Raw genomic sequence first — 24,392 nt, 5'->3', positions numbered from 1 at the left:
CCTCCCCACCTTTCCCCTGGGAGCGTGGGGGGGCTGGGAGCCCCTGCCGAGCCGGCTCCCGGCGCCGCTAGCTGTGGCCGGCGCGCAGCCCAGAGAGTGGCGCGCTGCGGGCAGGGTGGCCGCCCAGGCGCGAGGCCGGCGCGTGCCGAGGTGTTACAGGCCTCGCGGCGAGCGCTGATTGGCGGCCGCCACGGTTGGCGGCCGAGCTCGCGCGGCGGCGGTTGGCTGTGACGCGCCCCTCGGCCCCTGTCCGCCATGGAGGAGCCTCTGCTGGTCGCCCCCATCAACCCCAACAACTTCCCGGCCAAGCTGTGGCGCCTGGTGAACAGCCCGCGGTTCCGCTCCATCCGCTGGGACACCCGCGGCGAGGGGCTGCTCATCGACCAGCCCCTCTTCGAGGCCGAGCTGCTGGGCGCCGGGCCGGGCCTCGGCGCGGGGCCGGGGGGCGACGGGGCCGCGGCCGCCTCGGCCGAGCTCTTCAAGACCACCAACTTCACGAGCTTCATCCGGCAGCTCAACCTGTACGGCTTCCGCAAGGTGGTGCTGGGCCCGCCGGGCGGCTCCTCGGCCGCGCCCGGGCCCGCGGGCGGCGGCTCCTCCGGGCCCCTGCACCACTTCCACAGCCCGCACTTCCGCCGCGACCGCCCCGACCTCCTTGTCCACCTCAAGCGACTCACCAGTGCCAACAAGGCCAAGCTCGCGGCCGGCCTGGAGGTGACCAGCCGCCCGCCCAACCGGTTCCAGCGGCTGCTGAGCACCTCGCTGCAAGGCGACCCACTCGTGCCGCCGCCGGGGCCCGGCAAGGCGGAGAAGCCCGGTGAGGCTGGGGGCGGGCAGCGCCAGGGGCACGTGGTCCCTGCGGGCGCTGTATGCAGCGAGGGGAAACATGGGGAGGGCCGGTGGGTCAAGGGATTCACACTGGGGTAGTGGGCCTGATGGTAGCAAGGTACGTTTGGCCTTCCTCGCCTGAAAGGTTGTTTAGACCGCTGGTTAGCTACACGCATGAAGTTGGGAGAACCTGTGCAGAGAGAGGTGATGGTTTTGAGGGAATAGTGAATTGGCCAGTCTGAACAGACTTAGGGTTCTCCAGTGTGTTTCTGTGTTGAAAATAAAAATTGTACTTTATCAATTGATGTTTCTGTGTAGTCAAACATCTGTCTACAGACTAAAACCGCTATCATATCCATAAGCATGAGTAGCTTTATGCACATGACATTGGGTTCAGGATGGTTTCTCAGGTACATAAAGTTACTCATATGTATAAGGATCTACAGGATCAGGGAGTAAAATAAGTTTTTATACTGTTATCCCTGCAGAGCTTTCACAGATGGATCTGGATTCTGTTAGTTCTTACGCATCTTGTGTGTATTGCTTGCTAAGTTCCAGGTACACACGTACAACCTCTTGTCTTCCATGGGTTGGTCTGAATGGTAGCTAGGAGTGTGATGGCCATTTTGTGCTAAGGAACAAATATGCTGGAGTAATAATTCTGCAAAATCTCTTAAGGAGAATTGAAAGTTAAATAACTTTCTTGAGAGGAATAAATGAGTTGGGTGGAGGTTAAATGGAGTAAATATGATTTGAAATCAGTCTTCTCAGAGGGGTTACTCACTGTCCAAGTGAAGTTTTGAAGAGCTCCCCACTTCTTGCTTTTTCCACCCCCCACAGAGGATAGGCAAAGGTGAAAAAAATGAGTGGGTTTGATGTGAAAAGAAGCTTGAACTTCTTTTGGTCAAAGTTTTTTGTTGTTTTGGGGTTTTTTTTGGTTTGGTTTACAATATAAATTGAAATCTTGTTCATCCTGTGTTTTCTCGAAGACTCAATGGACAACTGGAAAACTATTAGGGTTACAACACCTTAGATACCGAGGAAGTAAAACTTGAGAAAGGAAGGGACTCCTAAATTAGACTTCTTGTTTAATTTTTGTTTTGTTTAACATAAAAGATCTTTGTTGAAGATTTAAAAGATAGAGGGAACTATTGTAATTATCTAATCTGATCTCCTCTATAATACATCATAGAATTTCGCATCATAATTCCTGCATCAAGCCCATAACTTCTGGGTTGAGTGCTCTTAGTTGGAAGGACAAGGACTGAGAAAGCTCCCACTGCAGGTCTCTGGTTCTCCAAGAACACCTCCAGAAAAAACAGGGAAGACAAAGCTGGATAGTCTTGATTCCTCCCCCGTCCCCCGGTAATAGATAAGCAGGATAAATACTACTTAGGTTTTCTTTGTACATCATAAATAAATAATAAAAGGGCACAAACAATCATAGAATATCAGGGTTGGAAGGGACCTTAGGAGGTTATCTAGTCCAACCCACTGCTCAAAGCAGGACCAATCCCCAACTAAATCAATCGCTAAAATCCTTCCATTCTTTTCTATCCTTACTGCTAAAATATTTTTTCCAAGCTGTTTTTTTCAGTCTTATAATTTTGCAAGTCTGGGTGGATTTTCATAGGGGCAACAAAAAACACCTGTCTTTCCTCAAGGTGTTCCCCCACCTCGACAAATTTCTAGTTCCTAAATTAAAGCCTGGGCACCCTAGAAGCTCTAAACAAAAAACTTCCTTTGCTTGAATTAAGATTCTTAGTACATTTCCTCCTGTCCTCATTTTTGTAAATGACTTAGAGGAGATTTTGGAACAAACTGATAAATAGTAATAAGTTACCAGGACCAGATGGTATTCACCCAAAAGTTGTGAAGGAACTCAAATGTGAAATTGCAGAACTACTAACTGTAGTCTGTAACCTATCATTTAAATCAACTTCTGTACCCAGTGACTGGAGGATAGCTAATGTGACATCAATTTTTAAAAATTTAAAATGGGCTCCGGTAATTACAGGTCAGTAAACCTGACTTCAGTATCTGGCAAAGTGGTTGAAACTATAGTAAAGAACAAAATTGTCAGACACATAGATGAACCTAATTTGTTGTGGAAGAGTCAACATGGTTTTTGCAAAGGGAAATCATGCCTCACCAATCTACTAGAATTCTCTGAGGGGGTCAACAAGCATGTGAACAAGGCAGATTCAGTGGGTATAGTGTACTTAGATTTTCAGAAAGCCTTTGATATGGTCTCTCACCAAAGGCTCTTAAGCATGGTAAGCTGTCATGGGATAACAGGGAAGGTCCTCTTATGGATTGGTAACTGGTTACAAGGTAGGAAACAGGGTAGGAAAAAATGGTCAGTTTTCAGAATGGAGAGAGGTAAATGGTAATGTCCCCCAGGGGTCTGTACTGGGCCCAGTCCTATTCAACATATTCATAAATGATCTGGAAAAAGGAGTAAACTGAGGTGGCAAAATTTGCAGATGATACAAAACTACTCAAAATAGTTAAGTCCCAGGCAGACTACGAAGAGCTACAAAAGGATCTCTCAAAACTGGGTGACTGGGCAACAAAATGGCAGATGAAATTCAATTTTGAGAAATGCAAAGTAATGCACATTGGAAAACATCATCGCAACTATACATGTAAAATGATGGGATCTGAATTAGCTGTTACCACTCAAGAAAGAGATCTTGGAGTCACTGTGGATAATTCTCTGAAAACACTCACTCAATGTGCAGCGGCAGTCAAAAAAGTGAACAGAGTGTTGGGAATCATTAAAAAAGGGATAGGTAATAAGACCGAAAATATCATATTGCCTCTATATAAATCCATGGTACACACCCCCTCTTGAATATTGCATGCATATGTGGTTGCGCCATCTCAAAAAAGATACATTGGAATCAGAAAAGGTTCAGAAAAGGGCAACAAAATGATTTGGGATATGGAATGGCTGCTGTATGAGGAGAGATTAATAAGACTGGGACTTTTCAGCTTGGAAAAGGGACAACTAAGGGTGGATATGATAGAAGTTTATAAAATCATGATTGGTGTGGAGAAAGTAAATAAGGAAGTGTTATTTACTCCTTCTTATAACACAAGAACTAGAGGTCACCAAATGAAATTAATGGGCAGGAGGTTTAAAACAAACAAAAGGAAGTATTTTTTCACACAGCACACAGTCAACCTTTGGAACTCCTTGCCAGAGGATGTTGTGAAGGCCAAGACTATAACAGGGTTCAAAAAAGAACTAGATAAGTTCATGACTATTAGCTAGGATGAACAGGGATGGTGTCCCTCGTGTCTGTTTGCCAGAAGCTGGGTATGAGCGACAGGGCATGGATCACTTGATGATTACTTGTTCTCTACATTCCCTCTGGGGCACCTGGCATTGGCCACTATCAGAAGACAGGATACTTGGCTAGATAGATGTTTGGTCTGCCCCATATGGCTGTTCTTATGTAACCATTTTTGCGGAAACTTTCTACACAAAATTCAGCCTGGGGCAGAGTCCCATCATTGAAAATTTCCACCTATATGTTTAAATTTAGCAAAGTTTTAAAAAAATGAAAACAAGGTTTTGTAGTGGGAAGAGTTGGATAACTGTAGCTGTAGTCACATTGCTGCCAGCTCTGCCTGTTATAAAATAAGTATCTCCTCTTTTGCAGGTCACGTTTAACAACTATTCCCTGTCTCACTATTGCCACCTCCTATCTACAGTCTATTCCTTAGATTGGTTAGTAGAGGTTGAGTAATTTGCAGCTTTCCCTTTCTGCAGTGCTGACTGTGCTTCCAAACCTTACTTGCAGAGAGCAAAAAGCTGGTATCAAGAGTCCTGGGATGTCGGACAAGAGGCAGAGTGTTGTATAATCTAAAGCCCAGTGTTTAGAGTTTATTATTAACTCTTCCATCTTTGGATTTTTCTTTTTCTTTCCATCAGAAATTTTGTGATAAAGCAATTAAGCTAAGATTTTCAAAGCCGCCTAGAGGATTTGGACACCCCGTTTCCAATGGCTTCTCTTAGGTGGCTTTGAAAATCTCATCCTAGGAATCTTGTACTCCATCTTGTCTGACATACTACTTCATGCTTGTTTGCTATACCATATGACTTACGAAAATGCAGATTCTAAATAATTCAGATTTGGTTTGCTGGCTGACTTTTCAAAGAATTACTTTCCAAGTTGTGGGGCTGGGAACTGGCTGCTGAAAGTTTTTTTTTTTTTTTTTTTTTTTTACAGGGGATTGAAATGCTGCATTGTCAACATTTAGAGCCAGATATTACTTTATTTTCATATGGTGAAATACAATCTGTGTGTGGATTGAACGTTCTATTTTATGATCCTTTATTTATTTTATAACCATGTAATCCTAGTAAATATATTCTTTTTCATGCAGGAGCACTGACAATAGGACAGTTTCATCGGTCTTTTCGGCGAGACAGTTTATCTCCTTACTCCTATGTATCTGCTTCATCCCACAACCACAGCACTTTATCATCAAAAGGTTCAGATCGGACTCCAGTCCCCCCCAGAACATGGCAGAACTCTCTTGGGATGCTTCCAGGGCAGGTGGAGACTTCCCCAACATTTTCAGACAAAGGGGTTCCATTTCCTGTACTTCAGAGGTTTCCAACAGAGGTCACGTACACTCTTCAACCCAGTGCCACCTCTGTGCACATACAACAAGGACCTCAGACAATGGCCAGTTCTTCCCAGAAATATAGCAACTACACACCTTCAGCACAGTACTCCCAAACCTACTACCCAACAGGTATGATAAGGGTCTAGCATTTGCCTTTCATCAAGATATTTTAAATCAACAAATTATTTTTCTGCAATGCACTTTAATGTATACATATTAAACAAGACTTAGAATAGAAAGGAAGAGTATCAAACCTAAAAGAACAGGGAGAACCTCCTAGCAAGGCAAGTTCTTAACATTTATTCTTTACTGTCCCTGTTCTGAAGTCTATACATGCCTTCCAGATTTTCTGGCAAGCCACTTTGACAAGTTTCAAGGGTAGAGGAGAGCATGGTCATTCTTGGTGGGAAGTTTGGACATGTACTTAGTTTATTTGAAGTTGACTTGGAGAAAATGTATTAAAGGATCTCCTAACAATTCCAGATAGGATATTTCATCCTGCTTGAAAATCTGTGTCACCGTTTTTGCATTTTCTCAAATTCTTTCCTATTGAGCCATTCATACTGTAATCTGTGCACCTTCAGATGGAAAGTGACATCTATCCCTCCATAGAATCATAGAATATCAGGGTTGGAAGGGACCCCACAAGGTCATCTAGTCCAACCCCCTGCTCGAAGCAGGACCAATTCCCAGTTAAATCATCCCAGCCAGGGCTTTGTCAAGCCTCACTTAAAAACCTCTAAGGAAGGAGATTCTACCACCTCCCTAGGTAACGCATTCCAGTGTTTCACCACCCTCTTAGTGAAAAAGTTTTTCCTAATATCCAATCTAAACCTCCCCCACTGCAACTTGAGACCATTACTCCTCGTTCTGTCATCTGCTACCATTGAGAACAGTCTAGAGCCATCCTCTTTGGAACCCCCTTTCAGGTAGTTGAAAGCAGCTATCAAATCCCCCCTCATTCTTCTCTTCTGCAGGCTAAACAATCCCAGCTCCCTCAGCCTCTCCTCATAACTCATGTGTTCCAGACCACTAATCATTTTTGTTGCCCTTCGCTGGACTCTCTCCAGTTTATCTACATCCTTCTTGTAGTGTGGGGCCCAAAACTGGACACAGTACTCCAGATGAGGCCTCACCAATGTCGAATAGAGGGGAACGATCACGTCCCTCGATCTGCTCACTATGCCCCTACTTATACAGCCCAAAATGCCATTGGCCTTCTTGGCAACAAGGGCACACTGCTGACTCATATCCAGCTTCTCGTCCACTGTCACCCCTAGGTCCTTTTCCGCAGAACTGCTGCCTAGCCATTCGGTCCCTAGTCTGTAGCTGTGCATTGGGTTCTTCTGTCCTAAGTGCAGGACCCTGCACTTATCCTTATTGAACCTCATCAGATTTCTTTTGGCCCAATCCTCCAATTTGTCTAGGTCCTTCTGTATCCTATCCCTCCCCTCCAGCGTATCTACCACTCCTCCCAGTTTAGTATCATCCGCAATCATTTTTGTAGTACCATAGTCCATCATTCTTGTAGTACCATAGTTAAGGTTGTATGCATTCCAGTCTAAGTTTTATTTTTGACTTTTTTCTTCTTCCTCCCCACCCCAAAAAAAATTGCCTCAAAAATTCTATATGTATCTTCAGACCAGAGCAGATGTTTTGTCCAGAAAGTTTGAAGCAAATTGTCTAAGACCCTTGTTTGAATTATAGGAAAAGAGAAAATTTCTTTTTTGTAAATGTTACAAATAGAGGTATTTAATTTCTGAGTGTATGTAACTCAGACTTCTGGGTTTTAAGAGTTCCAATTTGTCGTGCTTTCATAGCCATTTAATTAATTGGGGTGCAAAATGCCCAAGCTACTGATCCCTGGTTCAGTCTCTTAGGTGGCTACTTAAGAAATTGCTTCAGAGATTTGAAATTGGTGAGGCACTTAGAGAGAGATACTGATCTGGGCTTTAATAAAAATCTTTCTAAGTATAATCACAACACTGTTAAGGCATCAAAAGTATAAAAGAACAACCCGCATTATGCATACTCACAAAACTAATCTGGAACACCTGTGTCAGGTGGGGGATTCCCAGGGTTGGGGGAAATGATTGCAGGTCCTAGCCATGCACCTCTAAACAAACACCAAACCTCCCTCTTAGGGGAGGTCAGAGTTAATTCCTGTATCAAGCACCACGGTAACAATAGAAAAACGCTTTGATCTAACCCAGGCAAAGCCAGGAATAGAATGAGGTACGGATTTCTAGCAGGAGTTATGCAGACTTCCTTGCCCAGATACAGCATGTCGTACATAACCCGCCCCACACACACACTTGGCTAGACACACACAGACTCTGCCCCATGCCAATGCGATCCTCTCTTTCTCCTCCCCACTTGGGTCAGTCCAACCTGTCTGTGCGCTCTGGTGCTTGTATACATTGTTAAGCTCAGACTGGTGAGTCTTGCTGTCTGGTCTCAGTCGAATTGTCAGCTCCAGGCTGTGCATCCATAAGAGTTGCAAGCACCAGTGCAGCAGCTGGCTGTCAAGCAGCTCCTCATTCAGACACTGCACCCTCATGTCTCTCTGCCACAGCTCAGTGCTGCTGCTTCTCAGCTCTTTCTTTGTTCTCTCTCTACATCTTCCTGGGCTTGTTCCCTGTCCCGTCCCATCTGTTCATTGGCTCAGACCATCCCAGAAGGTCCACAGTTAATTCTGTGTCCTTGTTTTGTAGTGGCACTCTCCTACCAGTTAGGTTTGTGAAGAGTAGCAGGGAGGGGAGATAAAGAGGAGAGAAAGAAACGGGAAGGGGCTCTCTACTCAGTTTCTTGTCTGCGATGAGGAAAGGAAGAAGGAGCCCATCTTTCCTGGGCTTGGTATTAAGCTTTCCACAGTCCAACCTTCTCAACTAAGTTGGAAATACACCTTTCCCTTACATCCATGTGTGTCTGGGACCATAATTTATTAAGTGTCAGTCCTCTGCCCATGTTTGGTATTCCAGGGACCAATTTTAGGGTTCTTGCATGACCAATTTGCATCAGTGCATTTAACAATGATTTCAACATGTCAATGTAGTTTCAGGTGTACCCAGAAAGTACATAAAATATGCTATTTTGAGCCCAGATTATTGTTATTGTGGCTTATGTGTTTATAACATGATACATATTGCTAAATCTTATTACCTTTGTGTCAATCACTCATGCTATTCAGGCGTTCTGTTAAATGCCTCAAGTGTATTTCTAAGCCTGTTTTAAGACAGTCCTTCACTTTAGCTGTAATGCAATTAGGAGTACACATAGTGATTATTCATTACTGATTTCTTAAGCATCTTAACTTTTCCTAAAGGTATAGTCCATTGCCCACGTGTGATTGACTTCTCGGGAGACACACATCAGGGATAGACCCATAGCAGTAGATTCTGGATAGCCTAAGTACATAGAATAAGCATTATTATTAAGATAATAGATGTGAATCTTACATATTTTAAATCCGTTATGGAGGTAATACTAGATTTCTGGAAGTGAGCTGGCAGTGCCAATATTGAACAGAGGTTCTAGAAATTTGTTAACTTTTCTGTTTGGATTCTTTCCAGCTGTGTTACAGTGCTGCTCACCTACGACTCACCTAGATCCTCTTAGTTGCTGTGGCAGTCCTACAGCCTCAACCTACACACACTGCAGCTATTTCCAGGTGAGTGCACTAAGTTGAAACAAGAGGAAGCCATGTGACCTAAGTTCCCTCTAAGCCACGCGGCCGTGCAGCAGGCTATCAAGGGCCGCGCAAGTGGGGAAAGGCGTTCCTCCCCCAGCCCAGCCAGAGCTGCTGCAGCCGTGGAGAGCGTCTCTCCCCTGGCCCTGCCCAGCCGGAGCTGCCACGGCCATGGAGAAGCATCTCTCCTCCGTCCCAGCCCAGCCGGAGCTGCTGCGGCCCATGGAGAGGTGACCTGACCCGGTCCAGCTCAGCCCACGGGATCTGCCGCGGCCGTGGAGAGGTGCCCCTTCCTCGGCTTGGCCTCGTCCAGCCCAGCCCAGACAGAGCTTATGCAGCCGTGGAGGGGTGCCCCTCCCCCATCCCCCAGCTGCTGCGGCGACAGAGGGCTGGGGCACCCCAGAGAGAGGGCACCCCCAGCCAGAGCCCTCACCCCCTTACCCCAACCCTCTGCCCCAGCCCTAAGGACCCTCCTGCACCGCGAACCTCTCATCCTGAGCCCCACTCCGGAGCCCGCACTCCCAGCCAGAGCCTTCACCCCCACCAAACCCAAACCCTCTGCCCTAGCCCTGAGCCCCGTCCCGCACCCCAATCACCTCATCCCCGACCCTACCCCAGAGTCCACACTCCCAGCCAGAGCCCTCATCCCCCTGAACCCCCTCCCACACTCCAAACCCCTCGGCCCCATCGCCGTTGCACATCGCCTCCATATTGGTGCACATAACAAAATTCATTCCGCACATGGACAAAAAATTATAGGGAATGCTGCATGGAGTTACAGTACTGTGAACTCTTGGGGAGGGGGGATATAGAATTGAAAGAGGATGACTTTGAGAATACATACAATTAACTTGACTGTAAAAATACGTGCAAGGACAGCTGTATATAAATGTGTGTTTTTTGTAACTCTCTGATTAGTCCTCGGGTAAACACCAGGTCAAGTGTTCCACTCTGTGGAGCTACTTGCTCTGGGTGAGGCAACCACAATATAAAAGAAAACATAGCTGATTTCTCCAACGTTTCTATTTGTCTTTGTTAATGAACCTCAGTATTTCAGATTTCAATATTAATGTTTATAAATCTGGAGTATTAGTGGTCCTCCAGGGATTTCCTAGGTTGGACAATGAGTTTTTCATAACACTGTGAGATCTCTCTAGTCTGCATACCAAGTGGGTTTCTGATTTGCATTTCTGCAACTTTATCTTGTGCTTAGCAAAATCAAAGATGACTTATCAAGTTGGCTTCTTCTCTCTAACCAAATTAAAATGTCAATATTACCTAAAATTCCTTATTTACTGAAAATGCCCCCATCTGATTCTGACAAAGAGGGAAGTATCTGACTTGGAGGGCCTGTGTTTATTGGATATCAAAAGGTCTAAAATGGGAGGAGACCTTATACTTTTTTGTATGAGACTAGTGAAGTGAGATGTACTGAGAAAGTATATGCCTCTGTGCTCTGAAAAGGGGTTGGCTTCTCCAAACCTGATTATCTGGTTGTCTTTCTTGCCAAATACACAAATCCCCATGTATATTAATTATAATCCTCTAGTCAAGAACCTTTATATGGTCTTCATGGGTGGCGTGTGAACTGCCACCCAGGGCAGGCTAGCCCCCAGCCATGCCCCTTCTGCCCGAGCCCCGCCCTTGTGCGCCCCCTTCCGGAGCCCCCCCACTGCATCTGCTGGCTCCAACTCCAGGCTAGTGCCCTCAACCTCCCCGAGTCCTGGAGCGGGCAGTGTGGCCGCAGCGCCTCCCCCCCCTCCCTGAGCGCTGGGAGGGCAGCGTGGCTACACGCCCCCCCTCAGCCTCCCAGGGCCTGGTGGGCTGCGCGGCCGCAGCCCCGGAGCACTGGGACGGTGGGCAGAGCACCTGGAGGGTGGATGGTGGGCCCCAGTTCTGAAGCCGCACTGAACAGAAGTGGGGGTGGGGTGGGGGGGGCTAAGGGGCAGAGCATGGGCAGGGCTACACCTGGCTGTTTGCGGAGACACAGCCTCCCCCAGTCTTCCTGCCACCAATGATGGTCTTACAGAAACTTACGTAAATTCAGGGCCAAATTGTGGTCTCATTAATGTAGTGGTGGAGGAGTATAAAGAGGCACTGGTTAATCACATTGTGGGTAGCAATGTAGAAGTAAAAGCATGTTTCGCTGAGCTGCTATTCTCTTCCTTCACTGCCCCTGACCTCCACCTCCTCGGAGCTGAGGGATCTTCTGCCCATATGGTCCTCAGTTGTAATGGGACGCTGTGGTCCATGTGTTGGTTTGGTGGTGGGGGAAGCCTGGCTCTCTTCACCCCCTTCTGCTACAGTTTCTCCAGCAGCTCACAGGTATTCTTGGTGCGTTATCTGCTGCTACTACTTTGGCACTGGTGTGGCCCAAACTTGGAATCTTCAGTGATTTTTGGCAGGCTGATAATATTTCCCTGAGGAACCAAAGGGAAATAGTAATCTGGCAGAGACAAAGTGTGAATAGCATTTCACAGGACAAAGGACAGACACTTCTCTACCCTGAGGGGATTCTCCCTTTTGAATATTATATACCTGCTTCAAATACCTGCTGTAAACAATAGAGTTTTGAGAGATTCTCAAAGAAGAGATTCAGGGTGGATAAAAATTAATGATTTAAAAACATAAAATAAAAAAAATTGAATTTTTTTTATTTAAATCGGATTTTTTTGATAAAATGCTTTTGAGGAAAAAACCTATCTAAAGATAGTTTTAATTAAGATACATTATAGCTCAAAGATGGAACCATTATGGAATAGGTATTATACATTCTAATTCTATAGTATGAGACAATATATTCATGTAATGTTTAAGAAAAGTTTTGTAAATGAGTTCCAATAGTTCATGAATTCAGGACCCAGTTTTATGGGGTTCCCGGGGCTTCTGTATAGATTATTTAAGTTAATCTTTCTATCTACCCAATGGGACTCCATGCTCAGTCTAGAACAGGGGTCCGCAACGTGATGCCCACAGGCACAATGGCGCCCGCCGGGGCGGTTGTGTGCGCCCACAGGGCACCGCGCCGCTGAAATGCCGCCTTTGAGTGCGGCCACTGGAGAACCGCCCACTGAAATGCCGCCAAGAAGCATTGCTGTTTCTCGGCGGCATTTCGGCGCCGATGCTTCTTTCCGCAGCTGCTTCTCGGTGGCATTTCAGCAGCGGGGGGTCTGGTGCCCGCCACAGTCTTCTGGGAATAGGAATGTGCTATTCCCACAGAAAGGTTGGGGACCGCTGGTCTAGAAGATACCATCAGAGATGCCTAATTTTGCAGTTCTCAGACTGTGGATTTGTGTCTCCAGAAGTAACATGCTTGTTAACAGCAACAATGTTTTAAAATAAATAAATATAGAGAAGTGAGAAATAACAGACCTCAACCCTATTGTCCCTCTGCAAGTTTGTGTACACAGAGTCAATCCCTTACCTCTTTCTAAAAGTGCAAAGTTTCAAAAAGTTCAGTGAATTGAAGATTTTTGGGGGCGGAATAGATCTGAACAAGGAGAAGAAGTCTGGAGATAAATGTGAGAAGGGAGGGACAGGCAGTAGAAGCAAAAGTGAAACTGTTTGAGCAGCGTATTCTAGAAGTCTTGAGGTCTTTCTGAATGTAACCTTCATTGATTTGAGGTCTACCATACCATTCTCTCATTAGAAGGGAAAACCTATAATGGTAGCAGGCTGTAAAAGAGACCCAGTTTGGGAATATTTTACTGAAGTTCCTCTAACTGTGGGTAAGAGACGCATGTGTGAAAAATGCAAAAAGTGCAACAAAGAAATGCAACGCCTGGTTGCTCAAATGAAACAACATTGTGAGAAGTGTTCCATCTCAGGAGGATGCTGTGTTGAAGATGATGAAAGGAACATGTCTGAACATGAAGGATTTTCAGGTTGGTAAACTTTTTTATTTCATACTTTTTTCTTAAGGACTGCCTGTCTTCCTTCTGGACTATTCTTGAATTCTCATGTTTGAGCAAAAAATATAGTTGTTACTCTATGGTACTATCATTTTAGATGCAGTTGTGATAAAAAATAAATAGCTAAAATAGGCAGATCTTCCTTTTACAATTTCACCTTTAAAGTAGTACTGAGTGTCAGTGAGTGCAATGAGTAATACTAAATGAGCAGGTTGGTAATAATAATTAAATGACTGCATTGACTTATTTTGTTTAGGAGAATCCATCCTCAACATACAGGATTCTGAAGACTATCCACCTTCAAGATCACCATCATTTTCTATAGTTTCAGAGTTATCTGCCAATGATAGTGTTTCAGTCACATCATGTATGTCACATAGCCACAGTATATCACCTGTAGGAAAAAGAAAAAAAAATCTCCATCATCCAGAAACAACCATAGATAAGTTTGTGATAAGAACCAGCAGATTACAAAAAGAGGTCATTGATGAAAAATTTGCTCGGTTTGTTTATGCAACAAACTCTCCTTTCTATATGATGGAGAACCCACACTTCATTAACATGGTTCAGTTACTGAGAACAGGATACAGTCCATCTAACAGAGCAGATGTTGCAGGCAAATTGCTGGATAAAGTGTATGAAAGAGAAATTGAGCAGTGTGCAAAAGGTCTAGAGGGTAAAATTGTTAACCTGAGTCTTGATGGGTGGAGCAATGTCCACAATGATCCTGTTGTACGTGCTTGTGTGACAACAGAAGAAGGGAATGTCTTCCTTACAGAAACAATTGATACATCAGGAAATGCACACATAGCAGAATATTGACAAGAAGCAGGAGTAAAAGCTATAACAAACTGTGGAAAAAAAAATTGAAATGTCTAGTACGCAGCTTGGTCACAGACAATGCTGCAAATGTATCCAAGATGAGAAGAAATTTAGAAGAGAGTCCCAAGCTAATAACATATGGTTGCAGTGCTCATTTGATGCACCTCCTAGCCAAAGACTTCAGTGTTCCAGAAATAAAGGCTAATGTTGTTGAAATTGCAAAATACTTCTGTAACAACCACTTTGCAGCAGCTGCTCTGAAAAAAGTGGGAGGAACCAAGCTAACTTTCTCACAAGACGTGTGATGGAACTCCGTAGTAAACTGTTTTGAGCACTGTATCAAGAACTGGCCTAATCTGATGACAGTTTGTGAACAAAAGCATGAAAAAATAGATGGCACTGTCACAGACAAAGTTCTCAACATTGGGCTTAAGAGAAATGTTGAACACATGCTGAGTACCCTGAAGCCTATTTCTGTAGCCTTGAACAAAATGCAGGGAAGTAACTGTTTTATTGCTGACACTGTTGAAATTTGGAAGGAACTGAGTGAGATCTTAAAAAGAGAAATAAGCAATGACAGAGTTAAATTACAAGCATTAAAAAAACAAATGGGACAAGCACTGTCTCCAGCTCATTTTCTTGCAGATATTCTCAATACTCGGTGTGACGGTGCACCCCATAAGGCTTTATGGAAATATGCTTATGAATGTGTATATATATGGCATAACTGGAATATGTTTTATGTTACGTATGCCATATAACATATCTATGTAAAGGTTATGATCTACTGGATATATTCTTCCTATTTGTATGCATGTGTCGTTGTATTCAAAGTTATGAATATTGGCTGTATACTTGTTTCTCATGTTGACCTGGCTGACATAGTCAATTTTTTTTTTTTTTTAATTTCATTTAACTATTTTAGGTAAAAACAATTTTAACAAAAACAAACCTGATTTTAAAAAACTTGAATGTTTAAATTCAAAAATTCATATGCTTGTTTTGTTAAAATATTGTTTGCTGTTGAAGAAAAAAATCCAGAATACATAATGTTGTTTTAATTAAATAAAACAATTTAAATGTCTGTCTGGTGATGTTCTCCTAATACAGCATGGCAAGAAAATCCTCCAGATATTAATGATTAACCTGTTGAACTGGAGATAATTCACCTCCCAATGACTTCATAAATATCTGCTTCAGTTACCTTTGGTAAATGAAATAACCAAACAATCATTCATTTTCTGATATAGCTGTAAAAGTAATCTGAAAAGTTTTCAAAATAAATCACTTTAAAAATGTATAGTGTGTACCTTTTTAAAATGAAATCTACATCTATCTCTGAGTTGTGAAGAATATGTATTAAGGTTATAACCACCAACAAGAATACACTTTTATGTAGAAATCCATGATTAAATAGAGTCTTCCTGAATAGTGATTTAAATCATGATTTAAATCACTAATCAATTTGGTTTAAATCAAATCCACCCTGAAAAGATTACAAGGATTCTTTATAATGGAAAGGGTTATGCACCCTAAATATAGGAGTTACTACCAGCTACTGCTAATATTTGTGTACACTTGGTGGTATTATAGCTGTGAGGGCCAGGTTTTCCAAAGGTATTCAGGTGCATACTGGGACTTTTGAAAAGTGATTAAGCAGGTTAAGCCACCTGCAGAAGTACCCACCTGCAGAAGTAAAGAAACAGATTGATAGAGCCAGAAGAGTTCCCAGAAGTTACCTACTACAGGACAGGCCTAACAAAGAAAATAACAGAACGCCACTAGCCGTCACCTTCAGCCCCCAACTAAAACCCCTCCAACGCATTATTAAGGATCTACAACCTATCCTAAAGGATGACCCAACACTCTCAAAATCTTGGGAGACAGGCCAGTCCTTGCCTACAGACAGCCCCGCAACCTGAAGCAAATACTCACCAACAACCACATACCACACAACAGAACCACTAACCCAGGAACTTATCCTTGCAACAAAGCCCGTTGCCAATTGTGCCCACATATCTATTCAGGGGACACCATCACAGGGCCTAATAACATCAGCCACACTATCAGAGGCTCGTTCACCTGCACATCCACCAATGTGATATATGCCATCATGTGCCAGCAATGTCCCTCTGCCATGTACATTGGTCAAACTGGACAGTCTCTACGTAAAAGAATAAATGGACACAAATCAGATGTCAAGAATTATAACATTCATAAACCAGTCGGAGAACACTTCAATCTCTCTGGTCACGCAATCACAGACATGAAGGTCGCTATCTTAAAACAAAAAAACTTCAAATCCAGACTCCAGCGAGAAACTGCTGAATTGGAATTCATTTGCAAATTGGATACTATTAATTTAGGCTTAAATAGAGACTGGGAGTGACTAAGTCATTATGCAAGGTAGCCTGTTTCCTCTTGTTTTTTCCTACCCCCCCCCCCAGATGTTCTGGTTTAACTTGGATTTAAACTTGAAGAGTGGTCAGTTTGGATGAGCTATTACCAGCAGGAGAGTGAGTTTGTGTGTGTATGGGGGTGGGGGGGATGTGAGAGAACCTGGATTTGTGCAGGAAATAGCCCAACTTGATTGTCATGCACATTGTGTAAAGAGTTGTCACTTTGGATGGGCTATCACCAGCAGGAGAGTGAATTTGTGTGGGGGGGTGGAGGGTGAGAAAACCTGGATTTGTGCTGGAAATGGCCCACCTGATGATCACTTTAGATAAGCTATTACCAGCAGGACAGTGGGGTGGGAGGAGGTATTGTTTCATATTCTCTGTGTATATATAAAGTCTGCTGCAGTTTCCACGATATGCATCTGATGAAGTGAGCTGTAGCTCACGAAAGCTTATGCTCTAATAAATTGGTTAGTCTCTAAGGTGCCACAAGTACTCCTTTTCTTTTTAGGCACCTAAATACTTTGAAATCTGGCCTATAGTGCCTAGTGACAGATAGAGTTATGATTGCCTGTGTATCTCCATTCCAAAAGGCCTGTTTTCAATTTCTTACAACTTTGTCTGATTTACACTTTTCAGGATGAAATTTTCTGGGTTTTTCTCTACCCGGAAGAGAATATTCCTGTGGTGTTTAAGCAAAAACAGTTTTACTGGTTCTTGGTTTTCATTTCCTTCTTTAGAAGGAAGTGAGTGACAAAAAATGTTGGTTGTCTAGTTTTTTTCCTTAAAAAACAAAACAAACAAAAAACAACTTCTACCAACTCATAGGGAAAGTAGAAACTTGAAATTTGGTACAGTGGTAGTCCATAGATTGGACATATGCCTTTCAGTGGTCTAGTAAAAATCTCTGATTTGGATGAATAAAAGGACCTGTTTCTCTCTCTCACACACACACACAGAGTTAAGTTTTTTAAAATAACAATAAGGGTCTTTTTAATAATGATATCCTAATATTCTGTTCACACTTTGTGTGTAATGATGCCGTGTCGAATTTTGTATCTCCTATCTGTGCTCAAGTACCCCTGTTTCCAAAAACTTACAGAACGTGAAGAGGACAGCTTCAGCCCTCAAGGTTTGACACTGTTTGTCCAATATTCCGTGTCCTGCATTTCACTTGTGCAAAATGATACCTTGTTTTTTCTGAGGTTATATTATGCCTGGAATGCTGAATCAACTTCCTATCATTTTACATGTTAGAAGTCTGTCTTTTTCAAAAATACAAGAGCCTATGCTCTCCTTTGTATTTTTCCACTGATGCTGAAACAGGGTTGTAAAAGTCTTCAAAAGACCAAGAACAGTGCTGGTGTTTGAAAAATATATCTGACGCCTTCTGCTAGACTTTGGGTGGATAGAGAGTAAGAGAACCTTAACATACCCATTATTGGTCAAGCCTAAGTTGTAAGTATGATGCATTCTTTCCGGAGCAAGACCTTGGAGTTCACTGACCACAAAGACTCAAAGATCTGAGATCTTAGTTCCACAGCTTTTCAGAGTGGACCTTTACACTTCCGGAGAGGGAAAGGGTGACAAGGATCAGTAGGAAGACTGTAGGTCCAGGTTACATACTGCCAGTTGTTAATTTTTGTATTAGTGAGGATGGCATCTAGCACTTGAGTTAAACCAAGATACCCCAAAATAGCTTTAAAATATTAAATTCGGGTAGGGGGAAAAATCTCAAAAGTCCTTTGAAGGCAATATGAACCCCTGTTAGGAAAATGTACAGAATGCAGATAACATAACTCAATTGTAAATACTTTTTAAAAAATATGATAAAATGGGTTAGGATGATAATATCCTTGACTGGTAGAATCACAATGGTGAAAATGATGCTTCTCCCTAGGATTACATTCTTACTGCAAAGACTTCTAAAAGAAATCCCTATCTAATTACTATTTATGATGTTACAATTTATTTGGGGGCAAACAAAATTCCTAGGTTTAATGTAATAAAAGATATAGTATAAGCCAATATTGGAAAGAGGATAAGCAGCCTCAGATATTGGGAGGTGGAGGGAATATTGGACATCACAATTATGGCCTTCATTCTGTGGTGTTATGAAGTTTTCTCTCTGCTTTAGTGACAATAATTTTCTTCTCAAACTATCTGAGACTTGCTTAAATTTCTTTTGCCTTACTGAAAAAAAGGGAGCGAGAGAGAGAGAGAGCGAGCACGCTAGCCCTCCACTAACAAAAATTAGATGCTTCCCTCCAAAGTTCTCAACATTGGGCATAAGAGAAATTTTGAATACATGCGGAGTACCCTGAAGCCTATTTCTGGAGATACAAATGGGGCAAAAGTGGACCTGCAAAGAGTAAGGCAGGTGTTTAAGGGGAAGTAATTGATGGACCTGAGACACTACTAAGAACTTGATGAGAACACAGGTTTGGCTGCTAAAGATAATAGTGTTGATGTAATAGACTAAGAGTTCTGTAAGACATTTTGCTTGGTACTGCATGACAAGAAAGATGCAAAATTAACATGGCATACATTAAATGGATTAAAAGCTGGCTAATTAATAGGTCTCAAAATGTAATTGTAAACGGGGGATCATCCTTGAACAGGTGTGTCTCTATTGGGATCCTGTAGGGATCAGTTCTTGGCCCTATGCAATTTAACATTTTATTAATGATCTGGAAGAAAACATAAAATCAACAGTTACAAAGTTTGCAGATGACACAAAAATTAGGGGAGTAGTAAACAATGAAGAGGAAAGGTCACTGATTCAGACCTCTCTAGATTGCTTGGTAAGCTGGGTTCAAGAAAACACTACATTTTTATACGGTTAAGTGTACATTTATACATCTAGGAAAAAAGAATGTAGATGTACTTACACAATGAGGGACTCTGGGAAGCAGTGACTCTGAAAAAGATTTGGGGGTTGTGGTGGATAATCAGCTGAATATGAGCTCCCAGTTTGGTGCTGTAGCCAAAAGGACTAATGCTTTCCTTGAATGTGTAAACAGGGAAATCTCAAGTAGGAGTAGAGAGTTATTTTACATATGAATCTGGCACTGGTGAGACTGCTGGTAGAGGACTGTGTCCAGTTCTGTTGTCCACACATTCAAGAAAAATGTTGATTGATTGGTGATGGTTCAGATAAGAGCCAGAGAATAGTTAAAGGATTAGAAAACATGCCTTTTTATAGTTACAGAGTCAAGGAGCTCAGTCTATTTAGCTTAAGGAGAAGGTGAAGGGATGACTTGATTAGTCTATAAGTACCTACATGGGGAGCAGATATTTGATAATGGGCTCTTCAGTGTTGCAAAGAAAGATATAACATGATCTAATGTCTGGAAGTTGAAGCTAGACCTATTCAGACTGGAAATAAAGTGTAAATTTTTAACAGCAAAAGTAATTAAGCATTGGAACAATTTACCCAGGGTCATGGTGGTTTTCTCCATCACTGATAATTTTTAAATCAAGATTGGATGTTATTTTAAAGATGTGCTCTAGGAATTATTTTGGGGAAGCTCTAGTGTGCCTTCTGGCCTTGGAACTGATGAAGCTAAGAAACTTTGAATATATCTAATATTGTAGTAATATTTTTCTTATTACAGTCCATTGCATTTTGTTTTCCCAGAATCCTCCAATGCAGTCATCATACCCAGTTGAATTTTTGCCATCTAACTGGCCATGCAATACAGCTGATGAAAACAAGAAGACAGAAGTAAACCTAGAGGCTGTCTTTCAGATTGTAGATGAGATGCATTCATCCCCCAAGTTAGAGATGGTGAAGGTGGAACCTGTGGAGAACCAGTGTCCAACCCCACAGCCTAATGCAGGCCAGCAATTGATCGTTAACCCTGGGAATAATGATGCACCTTCCTCGAGTCACGCCAGCCAGCTGGAGCCTCTTACACCTGTAGGTTCTGATATTACATTTATGGTGGGAACAGATCAAGCAATAGCCTGTTCTTTGCCACAGTCTTCTGAATTTATTTATACTATCCACACCACCGAGCCTGTAGAGAACACTGCTGCACAAACGGTGCAGGAACCTGCAGACACACAGGAAGCACATGCGAAACTGAAAGAACAGATGAGCCATGCTTCAGCTCAGTCTTCAGTGGTGTTTCTTCAGGAGGGACTGCCATTCAGTCCACAGCAGGTATGGGGTAAAGGAACACTGCAATATGTGTTCCTGTACTACAGGATATTCTGCTGTGATAACTACGCTATACTACAGTGAGGGCCTGGTCCTACAAACTTCTTGTGTGAGTAGTCCCATTGAAGTAACTTACATAAAACTGTGAGAAACTAAAGGGTTGGCTGGATTGGACTTCTAGGGTCAGATTCCCAGCCAATGTAAATCCGCATCACTCCATTGTGATCTGTCCCTTAGTATTTACTATGTCTTATGTCACTAAGGGCAGGTCTTAAGGGGTTAAGTCGACCTAAGGGATAACTCAGTGGTTTGAGCATTGGCCTGCTAAACCCAGGGTTGTGAGTTCAATCCTTGAGGGGGCCAGTTAGGGATCTGGGGCAAAAATTGGGGATTGGTCCTGCTTTGAGCAGTGGGTTGGACTAGATGACCTCCTGAGGTCCCTTCCAACCCTGATATTCTATGATTCTATGATTCTAAGTTACGCAACTCCAGCTACGTGAATAACAGAGCTGGAGTAGACGTACTTTAGGTCGACTTATTACGTTGTCTACACGGCGCTGGGTCAACGGGAGAAATTCTCCCGTCAACTTACCTTATGCTTCTCTTTCCGGTGGAGTATTGGAGTCGACGGGAGAGCGAGTGGTGGTCAATTTAGCAGGTCTTCACTAGACCCGCTAAATCAGCCCCTGGTGGATCAATTGCTGCAGCATCGATCCATGGTAAGCCCTAAGCTTTTGTTTACACTGGAACTTCTTCGGCAAAACTTTTGTTTTACTGATGAAAAGAGCCGGTGTGAACAGCTCTTTGTCGGCAGGAAGACTTTCCTGCCGACAAAGTCGCTGCTGCTCGTGGCGAGGTGGAAGTTTTTTGTCAGCAGGAGAGCTTTCTCCTGCCGACAAACAGCAGCTGCACTGTATGCCTTTTAGCAGCATGGCTGTGGCAGCACAGCCGTGTCACTAAAAGCAAGGTACTGTACACAAAGCCTTAGTGTTATTCCAAAACACTGAGCAATTAATTTGAGTGACCATTAGTATTCTTAATTTATGCACACTATTTAACTCAATTTTTTTGGTTCATTGAGGAAAGATTTCTCTGAACCTTGTGTATTGTAATATCCCATACTTGGTTTGATTGTTCTTTCTAGACATACAAAGTAAAGATGAGCAGGACAGGATGTGCAGGGGACATGTATCCTGTATTAATGAGAGTGCTGGTGTATGGCTGCCAAGTTATTTCCGCATAGAAGTGAGGCCTGAAATGTGAGATACAGGGTTAAACACCAGTTTATCAAGAGATTGTGACTAAATCCAGGTCTTTCCAGACATGCCCACTCTGTCTACTTCCATCTTTTACACATTACACTGGAGAGAAAGGCATGAGTGCTTAGGGGGCTACCACTCAAAGCAAAGATTTATCCCTAGCATTTAACCATGGCTGGTCAAAAGCTTTAATCTAAACGGTTTTTGATGGGAAATTGGGTTTTTCATTAAATGGAATTTTTTGTATTAAAAAAAAATCTGTCTACTTTCCATGGAAAACTTACATGATTATTTAACCAAAAAACTGAAATATTTTGATACAGGTATCCTATTGTGCTATCTCATGGAAGTTGAAATTTGGTTTCCTCGTGTCCCCATTCTCTATGGGCTAAGCTTCCCAGCTCAGCTACATCTCCCATGATTCATCATGACCAGAGACTCCCCTGGTGAAGCTGTCTCCCTTCACCAGGAGAGGAGAGGTGTATCAGGTGAGATGTCTGACCAGGGAGCCCAGCCCTTGGAGGAGAAAGGGAGCACGACAGCACTTCCAAATCAAAATATTTTGGATTTCAGATTTTCGCCAGGATCTTACTTTCCATGGAAAAGTTTGCTCAAACAATTGTCTTTACAAGTTGTTGCAAAATTTTTAGCAGGGGAAAAGCCTATATTCTGTCTAGTTCTTCATTTAACCTTATTTGGACCATGAATCTGCTTCCATTTATGCTTGCACTGCAGAGCAACATCTATTCACATCTTTGCAGCACTTATAGAATCATAGAAGATTAGGGTTGGAAGAGACCTTAGGAGGTCATCAAGTCCAACCCCCTGCTCAAAGCAGGACCAGCACCAACTAAATCATCCCAGCCAGGGCTTTGTCAAGCTGGGCCTTAAAAACCTCTAAGGATGGAGATTTCACCACCTCCCTAGGTAACCCTTTCCAGTCCTTCACCACCCTCCTAGTGAAATAGTTTTTCCTAATATCCAACCTAGACCTCCCCCACTGCAACTTGAGACCATTGCTTCTTGTTCTGCCATCTGCCACCACTGAGAACAGCCAAGTGCCATCGTCTTTGGAACCCCCCTTCAGGTAGTTGAAGACTGCTATCAAATCCCCCCTCACTCATCTCTTTTGCAAGCTAAACAAGCCCAGTTCCCTCAGCCTCTTCTCGTAAGTCATGTGCCCCAGCCCCCTAATCATTTTTGTTGCCCTCTGCTGGACTCTCTCCAATTTGTACACATCCTTTCTGTAGTGTGGGGCCCAAAACTGGGCACAGTACTCCAAATGTGGCCTCACCAGTGCCGAATAGAGGGGAATAATCACTTCCCTCGATCTGCTGGCCATACTCCTACTAATGCAGCCCAATATGCTATTAGCCTTCTTGGCAATTAGGTTATACTGCTGACTCATATCCAGTTTCTCGTCCACTGTAATCCCCAGGTCCTTTTCTGCAGAACTGCTGCTTAACCAGTCGGTCCCCAGCCTGTAGCGGTGCATGGGATTCTTTCGTCCTAAGTGCAGGACTCCTGCACTTGTCCTTGTTGAACCTCATCAGATTTCTTTTAGCCCAATCCTCCAATTTGTCTAGGTCACTCTGTACCCTATAGGTTCCAGGCCATTTTAGCATTACATTAATTGTGGTTAAAGAAACAACCCCTCTATTTTTGATAGTTATTAACCTTCAGAAAAACTTGTTTTCAAGCTGAAATTTTTCATGAGTGTTCTTAACACAACGGTATACCTAGTGTGAGAGGGTTGGGCCAGATGGCTACAGGAGAGTGATCGAAGGCAGGTATATTAGCCCCAGGTTAAGTCGGTCCCTTTTCCCTGGGTAAGGGAGCAGGGAAGGTTCCAGAACAATCAGGAACTTTCTGGAAGCAATTAAGGCAGACAGGCTGATTAGAACACCTGCAGCCAATCAAGAAGCTGCCAAAATCAATTCAGACAGGCAGGCTAATCAGGGCACCTGGGTTTAAAAAGGAGCTCACTTCAGTTTGTGGCGTGCGTGCAAGGAGCTGGGAACAAGAGGCGCAAGAAGCTGAGAGTGAGAAGGTGTACTACTGGAAGACTGAGAAATACAAGCATTATCAGAAATCAGGAGGAAAGTCCTGTGGTGAGAATAAAGAAGGTGTTGGGAGGAGGCCATGGGGAAGTAGCCCAGGGAGTTGTAGCTGTCGTGCAGCTGTTACAGGAGCCACTGTAGACAGCTGTAATCCACAGGGCCCTGGGCTGGAACCCAGAGTAGAGGGCGGGCTCGGGTTCCTCCCATCCCTCCATCTCCCCAACTTCCTACTTGATACCGGAGGAGTTGACCTGGACTGTGGGTTCCACCGGAGGGGAAGGTCTCTGGCCTGATCCACTGGGTAGATCAGAAGAGACTGCGGGAATTGTTCTTCTTCCTTTTCCCCATAGCCAGTGATGAGGCTAACTGAGTGAACGGCAGATTTGAGCCATGAAAGTGGCCAAACTGAGGGCTGCCGTGAACCTCTGAGGCGAGCAAATCCGCCAATAAGCGCAGGACCTACCAAGGCAAAGGAGGAACTTTCACACTAGATATCAACAAACAATTTTGGCCAGACATCCTGTCCCCTTATTGCATATACTCTCAAACCTGTTTATTAATAGGTTGGACAAGTTCTGGCACTTTGAGACTGCAGCTGACAACTATCTTGCTGAAT

At 43.4% G+C, this 24,392-nt stretch overlaps 1 protein-coding gene across 1 annotated transcript in view; it reads left to right on the top strand.

Moving 5' to 3' along the window:
* The first annotated feature begins 255 nt into the window (after positions 1-255).
* Positions 256-24,392, top strand: part of HSF5 (heat shock transcription factor 5) — a 69,206-nt gene continuing 45,069 nt past the window's right edge. The window contains exons 1-4 of the mRNA XM_073315045.1: positions 256-817; positions 5,227-5,601; positions 9,045-9,142; positions 19,933-20,460. Coding sequence (XP_073171146.1) covers positions 256-817; positions 5,227-5,601; positions 9,045-9,142; positions 19,933-20,460 — 1,563 coding nt within the window. The remainder of the gene's footprint in view (positions 818-5,226; positions 5,602-9,044; positions 9,143-19,932; positions 20,461-24,392) is intronic.

Source organism: Lepidochelys kempii, chromosome 17, assembly GCF_965140265.1.
Source record: "Lepidochelys kempii isolate rLepKem1 chromosome 17, rLepKem1.hap2, whole genome shotgun sequence".
NCBI lineage: Eukaryota > Metazoa > Chordata > Testudines > Cheloniidae > Lepidochelys > Lepidochelys kempii.
The sequence above is the reverse complement of the archived record's forward strand: the minus strand, read 5'-3'. Positions and strand labels throughout refer to the sequence as shown.